Genomic DNA, 8961 nt, shown 5'->3' with positions numbered 1-8961 from the left:
TTCGTTTTCCTTTTTTCCTTCCCTTTTTTATTCTCCCCCCCCCCCCCCCACCGCATTTTTCCGCCCTCCCCGTCTCGCCCGCCCGGCTCTGCGGCCGTGCTCGCTTCCCGGAGGAAGGCACCGCTCTGCCCCGGCGCCCGAGGAGAGGGGCCCTGCGTCCCGCCGAGCCCCAGGGCCCTTGCGGATGTGCGAAGCTCTCCTCCGGCCGCCGTCCTCCCGCCGGTTCCCCACCGGGCGCAGCACTTCTTTGTCCTCCCGCACCTACAGTTTTTCAACCCTGATTCCCCTTAAGCAGACCTGAACTTAAACCACCGGGGTCCGGGAGGGGTTGTTGGGGGGGCCCAGGGACGCTGCCAGACCGACCCCTGCCCATTTCTCCTAAGGAACTCTCATGGCTTCACGGCTGCAGGCAAGTTGCCGTGCATCTCGGTGGACTATCGGAGTTTGCATCCTGGCGGCCGCGCTCCTACCAGGTGAGCCGCTGCCGGCCGGTCCCCCCGGGAGGCGGTGGGCTCTGCCGGGGCGCTGCGGGGTGCCGGTGGCCGGGAGGGGGGGAACGGGGTGCGGGTAAGGTTGGGATCGGCTTTTTGGGGTACGCGCCCGGGTCTGGAGCAGGTGTGGAAGCATCTGCGTGAGGGCGGGAGGGAGTCGGGGCCAGTTTCATCGCTGGCTTGGAAAGGAACAACACGATCGTTTGTTTTGTAAGCAGCTGCAGGCAGTGGGCTCCGGAGTCCTGGGAGCTGAGGCCGTTTGTTTGCTTTTTGGATCGAGCAACGTCTAGCGAGGCATAGCAGCCAGGGAGAGGGAGCCACCCGGCTGGGGAATGAGCACAGATGTTTGGGAAGGAGAGAAAGGAAGGGTTTAGCTGTTCAGCATCCCCGAAACCCCCTTTCCCCTCAGCACACACACACTTCCCACAGGCTCTTTTGTGGAGGGGATGGGCTGCTACCGGGTTTTAGACCCTCCTTTCACTGCTTTTGCACTCCGGTGTCTGGTGGTGTCTGAGCCATCCCTTTGGTTCTGATCCATCCCTGGGAAGGAGGAGGTGGGCAAAGGTTTGGATCGACTCTCCGCGGCTCATTTGACCCACCCGGGCGGTTGCAGAACAGCCCCTGTGTCCCCAGCCCAGGGCTTGGTCCTGCCCCGTTTGTTCTGTCCTGCACACCTCTTTGAAGTAGAAGAGTGACCCACTTTGCAAAGTGCCCTGCGGGGGACTCTTCTGCTCCAGTGCGGAATGGGTTAATGCCATCCTGGAGGGCTTTCCGGATTCGGCTTAGGAGACATGGAAGGGAGACCCTCAGTCTGGGTTTACAGCGCTTGTGAGCGAGCTGGGAAATGCAAATAGGACCAATGTTTGCCTTGTTGAGGCTGAGCTCGTGGTGGCTGGGTCTGAAGTGCTGGTGGCTGACACATGTGCCACCCTTGGGTCCGTACCCAGCCTTCTGCGAGGGTACGAAGCAGCCTGTGCCTGCAGGAGTGGGATCTGCAGCTGGAGAGAAGCTGCAGTGAAAACAGGGTGAAATTGCCTCCTCTCGCCCTCTCGTTGGGCTGGGGCAGTGTTCTAGAAGAGCAGCCAGGCTGGCTGGGCTGTGAGTGAGATGTGACTGCAGTTAACAAGGTCTGGGCCAAAGGACCGATCATCAGAGCCAGTGCCAGGGCCCACGGGTCTCTGGTGCTAGCAAAGACAGAGGTGATTACATCCAGTGCATGGGGGATCAACAGAGCACAGTGACTCAATGGTCCAGCTCAAATGGATGAGGACAGAGGTGAAGTGGCAGGGGGTGGCAGTCGTGAAACCAGGGAGACTCAGATGAAAACGGTTGAGTGATGAGAAAACAGGTCTGGGTATACCTCTGTATTCCTAGGACAAAGAGATGTACTGTGCATTACAGAAAGAGGTGATGGAAGGGACAGCCTCAGGCTCTGCACTCCTCTGCTTCGAGGCAGGTGCCTGGCTGAGCTCTGGTTCCTCACAAGGAGTCTCACAACTTTCCATGCCATTCTTCACCTGGTCTTCCCTCCTTCTCATCCCTCCACCAAGCAGCCTCCTGCAGGCAACCCTCCCCACAACCCCTGTGAAGGGCATTAGAGCTGCAGTAATGCTGAAGTGACTGTGCTGGGTAAACCAAAAGGGGTTGATGCTCCCCCAGTCCCTCTAGGAATAGCTTTCACCAAGGAGACACGCAGACAGTGACCCTGGCGCAGCCTGGTATCTCACCTTGTGCTGCCAAGAAAGGCTTTTTTCGCCCCCCACTTATCCTATTTTTGGCTGTTCTCAAGGCTTTGCTGCCAGCAGTCAGGCAAACTCATCTCCTGCCACTCTGCAGTAGCCTGGTAGTTTGTCTTGCACTGTCCCGCTGACAGCTCTGCCAGGATAAGCCAGTGGTGCATCTAGTGGTGCCTTGCCAAGCGAAGGGTACAGCCAGCTCTGCAATGTTCCGGGAAGATAATCCTTCCCGACCCCAATCCATGCTCACCAAGTACCCCGCAGCCTGTGTGGGTGAGACGTGGCTGGACCAGTTTAGTGGTGGATGCACCACGTTTGCAGGAACGACTGATCCCATGGTATATATTTACTTGTTCATTTGTGTGCTTAGTTGTACTGTGGATGCATCCCAGAGCTGCAGGGAAGGACCAGCACAATGCTGTGCTAGCTGCTGCACAAAGCCACGGCAGCCTGACAGTCCTTACTAAACCACAGGTCTGCTGTACTGAGGCAGGTAGTTCCTCAAGTTTGCAGTGCATTGGGCCCAAATCAGCTAAGGATATATATACACACATATATATATATACACACACGCGCATATATATATATATATATATATATATATATAACAAGCCATATGTAAGCTTTGAATCAGTAGCTGTGGACTTTGTTGGAAACTGTGATTTGGTACCAAATCACAGCCAATAGCAGCTAAGAAGGATGAGAGGAAGGCAGGAGACACTACCTGCTTTCTGGAAAACCCTTCATGCTCGTCTGATCAATGCCATTTCATTTGGTTCCCATCCACGTATGCTGCCTCCCCCTTCTGACAATGTTAGCTTTTTTTTCTGATAAGGAAATAAAAGTTCCTTGCTGTAAAAGCTGTAAAGGAGCCCCTTATAAAAATCTGCTTTACAAATTGTCTTTAATGTGATCGGCTCAATCGTCCAGAACGGATTCAATTCAGTGCTCCTGCAGCCTTCCACGCAGATCTGCCTGCCGATCCGCTTGGAACCATTAACCAGGTATCAACTCAGGCTACGGCGTTAGGGCTTCAAGATACTGATATGAGATCCAAGGCAGATCTTCAGAGGTTAAGAACACTTGCAGTTAAATTTATGCTTTCCAAGTCTTAGCAATCTGTCTGTTTATCCCCGCCATGAAACTCAGTACAGCTTGAGATGCAACCAGGCAGAGAAGAGGCATTCATCTTGTGCTTGGTCCTGCATCTGCAGACCTGGGCCTCTGTTTCCAAGCTTTCCGCTCCGTCTGTGGGCAGATTCCTGTCTGCTGTCGCTGGGCTACCTCTTGGGCTCTGAGAGGGGCCTGTGAGTCTTAGTTTGCAAAGTGCTTTGAGATCCTCAGCAGGGCTGGAGAGGTGTCTGAGCCTTTGACACAGGGTTTTTCCAACACGGCGCTTGAAAGCGGCATTGACTGAGCTCAAGTGACCTGGAGGCCTTGGGTCAAACTTGGCTGCAGCTGGATGGGGGCCTCCTTTTTGGGGAGGTACAACAGCAATCAGGAGTGCTGGGAATAGTCACAGTGTGTCACTGCAGGATCTGGTCCATCTTGTACTCTTGAGCTGCTTTAATGTCCTAACAGGGGCAGAAAGCTGCCAGAGTTGTGTTCAGCCTTTGGTTTAAGTTCTTGGTTGTGATTTTTCCTTTCCCCCACCTATCTCCTCCCAAAACTCAGAAGCAACATCAGGCTATTTCAGGAAGCAGAGGTGCACCTTCTGCTGGCATTTTCTCATTAAACCTCCCTTGTTGCAGTGGAACCAACCTGCCGAGTTCTAACCTGGTGCGAATTGATGAGCTCATGTATGTGTCAGTGTGGGTGAGGCGACAGGCTGTATTGAGAGCCAGCTCAGCCCACAAGCAGGAGAGTGTCTGCCCCATGGCCAGAGCCAGGGAACGGCTGTGGTTAATGCTGTTTGCTCTCTGAACCAGCAGCGTTAATCAAGCAAGAGCTCCCAGGCCAGTGCACACGGATCCATTTGCAAATAGATGTAGAGAAGCAGGGGCATTACTGCATCCAGCAGCACTTCTAGCGTGAGGCAAATGCTCAACATTAGCCGGTGGCTGACAAGATGCCGGTGCTGGTGGAGCCTGGCACATCTCTCTCCTCGCATCACCCCTCCTCTGGGTTGCAGCTGCACCAGCCACAAAGCTAAGTTTAGAGGCAGGCACCAGAAGGATGCTTTGGGCACCGTTCACACCTCAGCTGAATCACGAAGGGAACCAGAAGAGCCGGTTGTCGTGACCTGCTTCCCAGGCCTGTGTTTCCACTGGCACCCCTTGCCCTCTGCTAGCGCTGCTAAGGGTAGGGACAGCCCATCATATATATGATGCCTGTGAATGCTGCAGGGATGCATTGGTAAGACCTCAGATAGAACGGCCACAATCCTCTAAGAAAAGGCTTGCATCTTGCAACATCATTGCTCGAGGTCGTGATGGCTCTTGCTCAGTCCTTTTAACAGGCCATCAGCAAGGCATATCAGTGCAAAAGGCAGAAACAAACGAGGGAAGGACAAAGGTGCTCCCGTCTGAGCAACCCCTAGAGATCTTGCTTTCTCAACTACGTCAGATTAAATCAGGGCTGCTCTGATGCAGGGTGAGTTCGAGCCGCCAGCCACTGGAGCTGGGACCCAGTTTGCATTTGAGACACCTCTTGTGTTAATTACCAGAGCTCAGCCATCCCAGCGCAGAGAATTCAGAGCTCTGCAGTGGGGGTTCCCTAACCCAGATTATTGTTCCAGGTGAAAATTTGTTTAACTAAGGAATGGCATCTCATGAGACGCACCTCTCTTTTCCTCCTGCCTGCTGTTGAGATGCAGTTATTCTCCTGGCCTTACAGTTTTCTTCACTTCTCCAGTAAAGGTTTAGTCCAGGCTAGGTTGATGCACTTCACCCTTTCAGCACATAGGCACATATCCTCCCAGCTTGGTTTTCAAGGGGAAACCCTCAGCTCCATAGCAGAAGAGAAACTATTGCCCAATCTGCTCAAATGCAGAAGTGTCATCCATGGGAGGAAAGACAGTTTCCCCTCTGTGGCAGCCAAACAGGCACCTCTGTGTCCTTCCAGCATGCCACCATCCGAGGTTTAAAGTCCTGCTTTTAATAACCCTGTCTATATCACACAGAAATGGGAAGCGAAATTTGCCCTTCCCAGCACCCTGTTATTTTATATGCCCTGTGCTGTCATTTCTGTGTGTCCCTGCCTCCATGGGCACCCAAGGAAGCGTGGGGAGTTCAACGCCTTGCTGTCTGTTCACTGTTTCTCCCCATCTCTGGGGCTGATGCAGCAGGCTGGCATCACGAAAGCTGCGGCAACTCTCAGCTCTGCAGCACTCCCGAAGAAGACAAACAGCAGCCACTGGGCATGAGAGGGGGAGAGTGAGCTTCAGGCCCTTGCTATCTGCCCAGCCCAGGAGGACAGGGGTCCCAGGCTAGGGAGGCTGCTTGTGCCTGTATGGTACAGGTCTGCAGCGGCGGGGGATAGGGGGAATCTGGCCAGCAGCCTCTTGTCCCTTTGGAATCTCTGTGGGATGGATAGGAGGAACTGACCCAAGTTGATGAACTGTTTCTTCATTCCCCCAAGATAAAGCTGTCCCTGCAGGAGGTTTATAATCCTCCTTTGACATTATTTAGTGTGATGCAGGAGGAAAGACTTTCTAAGCACCATTCATCTAACCTCTCCGAGCTAGCTGGAGATTGGTGTGCAGCACTGCTTTCCGTCTTCATTTGACCTACAGGTGGGGAGAGCTTAAGGAGCAACAAGATCCTTGTGACTCTCCTACCTGAAAGAGGAAACACAGGAATGGGGGTTTCTGTTCCCCGTCCCAGCCTGTTTGCCTTTCTAACTGCAAGAAGTGGCAAAGTGCCTCCATCTGCTCCCAGCCATGCAGGGATGCTACAGAAGGACCTGCAAATCACATCACTGCCTTGAAGCAGCGGCAGGTAGCAGATGGACCACCTGGCTATGTGACAGCAGGTGCTCCAAGCCTGGTTAGACAAGAGGACTCTGCCTCCATCTCTCTTCTCAGCAGTTCTCCCTACCTGGGAAAACCCCGTAATCAGACTGAATTGGAGTCTATTTTCCCTTTCCCATGGAAGATCCATTCCTCTCTTCCTGCTAGGTCAAGGCATCCAGCGGCATGGCCAGGAGTGACAGAGGGTCCATGCAGCTTGCAGCCAGTGGCTAACATCCAGCGTTTCTGCTCTGATGACAGGCGAGAGCAGTTCCCAACACAAAGGCCCATCTGTGTGGGAGACGAGGGGGCTGGAGCAAAGCGCTGTGTGGCCACCTGAGAGCAAAACCAGCCTTGTTCTCTGTGTGAGGCTACAGACATGGAGTCAGAACAGGCTGCTGCAGTGGAGAGTCTGTAGCCACATCATGGCGATGCTGGGGAGGACACTGGATTTCACCTGCCCTTATAGGTGTCTGCTTTTTGTAGTGAGCATTCCACAGGTGGCAAAACCAGATTTCATTTCTGATACCCTCTGGACTGAGGGGGGGAAGCTCTTCATTGACCATTTTCACTGTTCTTGGAAGGACAGCCCAAGGGAGCAGTCTGAGGGCAGAGTTCTGTCTATGGGCTCAGGGTCTAATGTAGAGTAGGCTGGTGGGAGTCAAGCAGAGGTCTGTAATTAAAGGCTGTTGTGCTGAGCATCCTAGCAAAGTGAGGAGTTACAAACAGTCCATGATGAACAGAAGTCATAGACCTAGGGGAGAGTTTAATACGATGAACAAGGTTTACTGGGAGGCACAATCAAAGGGCTGGATAGTTTGAGGAGAAAGGCCAGGGTTTCTGTCACTGTCTTCTTCAGGTTTCTGTGTAGAGCAGCTTGATACGCAATGGTTATGCTGGCTTGTGAGAGACATTGTGGCACAGGGCAGAGGAGAGCAGCAAGGGATGATGAACCTTGCCCTGTCCTTGTGGAAGAACAAGCTGAGCCTACACTCTGGGGCTATGTGAGTTATCAGCACAGTGTGGATTCATAACTTAACCCCTCACCCAAACCCATGGCCCTGATGGAGCTTTCCGCTGCCTTCAGACATCTCTTCATCCTCCCACTGGGCTGGAACCAGAAAGAGAGAGACTGTCCCAGTGTCTCAGTGTGCTACAGCCTCAGCTTTGCTACATCCACTGCACCAGAGACTGATGAGTGCTATTGCCCATCAATGTGGATGCTGCGGGAGCAGGAGAAGGGTGTTCGTTGCTGGCAGCACATTAAAATCCATACAAAGCCTGCAGTCAGGACTGCATTGTTTTCTCTGGAGAACTAAGCTGCATCAAGCTATGGCTGCTTTTTTCTTAGGGAAAGGCATCTAATGGGCTTTACTTTTTGACTTTTCTTGGCCTTCATAATCAGCACTGAGACCCCTTGTAGGCAAGCCCGGAGTCACGTTCCCACCAGAGTAGTTGTGCTGATGGCCTTCCTAGCCTGGGGGTGCCAAAACTAGAGGAAATGGATGGATAACCAAAGTCAGTTTAAGGGCTGGAAGTACACACAAAGAGGAAGATCACCCCTGTTCCAGGGAGGCTGCAGCACACAGTGATTCCTTGCTGTCACTTAGCCATTTGAAAAGCAATGTTGTTGTAAGGGCCGGAGCAGGGGCAGCAGGTAGTGATTTGATGATGTACAGCGGAGACGGCTGCACAAGCTGTTCATTACTGGGCCTGTTCATGCTCTTCCCTCATCAGCTGCACCATCGCAGTGGCTGGGGACCGAGCTGCAGGAAGGGGTATCTCCTGGCTGCAGAGGAGAACCAAAACTGTGCCCATGTATGGTCATTAGGATCAGGGATGTGTTGCATAGCAGCATCCTTGCCATGCTGTAATTTATATCAGCTGCCACAGTTTCCATGGGATACAGGACCCCTCTTGGCTCTGCAGGCAGTGCTGCTATTGCCTGTGCATTGCACCCCACAGCTGGATGCGCTGGAGCTCTGTATTTCACTCGGGAAGGATGAGTTCATGCATGTGTACCAAGGGGCTGAGACCTTGGTGGTAGGTGCTGAAGAAAGGGTCAGCCCAGGATCCACAGCTACAGGACACCTATTGTCACAGTGTCAAAGCCAAGTGCTGTGCTTGTGTCATGTTGGTAAAGCACATGGTGTCTTACGAAAGGCTTTAGAAAAGGCTCCTTGCTTTTCTCTTTGAGGCCATGGTTATGAAAGATGCTCATGTGCACCAACATGTGAATCAACATGTATGTACCGGAGAGCCACTTCTGCCCAGTGCAGGCATTCCCACCCTGCTGCTAGTGCTCCCCTCTCCCTGGGCTGGTACTGGTTTCCTGCTGTCTCCCATAGGGAAGCAAGGAGAGGAGGGTGAGGGTGAGGAGATCTGCTGCTATCACTTGTGGCATCTGCAGCAGCCCCTCCTACTCAGGATGTGAGACCCGGAGCAGCAACAATGCCCTTCTGACTGCAGGGCACAAGGGCTGGGGCAGCCTCTGAGCATCATCTGTGTGCTGAAATGGAGGAGAGGGTTTGCAGGGGGGCCAGGAGCTCTGTGTGCAAGTTAAATGAAGAGACTTTTACTAGTGCTGCAGCTGAGCTTACCAAACCTATCTCGTGTGCTTGGGTTCAGAAAGAACCCAGAGAAAGTGGGGGAGGACTTATTGGGATCTCCTCGCAGAGGGAGTGATTACAGTGTGCTCTGATCTTTAGAGGCGGCTTGTTTGGGGATTTGCTCGATGCTCTGATTCCTAATGGGTGTGCTCATGCATCCCTTTGATACAAGCTGA

The 8961-nt window shown here is 53.1% G+C and overlaps 1 protein-coding gene across 1 annotated transcript in view; it reads left to right on the top strand.

Annotated features, from left to right (window-relative positions):
* Positions 1 to 391: 391 nt before the first annotated feature.
* NECTIN1 (nectin cell adhesion molecule 1) overlaps positions 392 to 8961 on the top strand; it is a gene marked incomplete at both ends in the record, with an annotated part of 90006 nt that continues 81436 nt past the window's right edge. The window contains one exon of the mRNA XM_080631586.1: positions 392 to 473. Within this exon, the coding sequence (XP_080487712.1) occupies positions 392 to 473 (82 nt within the window). The remainder of the gene's footprint in view (positions 474 to 8961) is intronic.

Source organism: Psittacula echo (assembly GCF_963264785.1).
Source record: "Psittacula echo genome assembly, chromosome: 18".
Lineage (NCBI taxonomy): Eukaryota > Metazoa > Chordata > Aves > Psittaciformes > Psittacidae > Psittacula > Psittacula echo.
The sequence above is the reverse complement of the archived record's forward strand: the minus strand, read 5'-3'. Positions and strand labels throughout refer to the sequence as shown.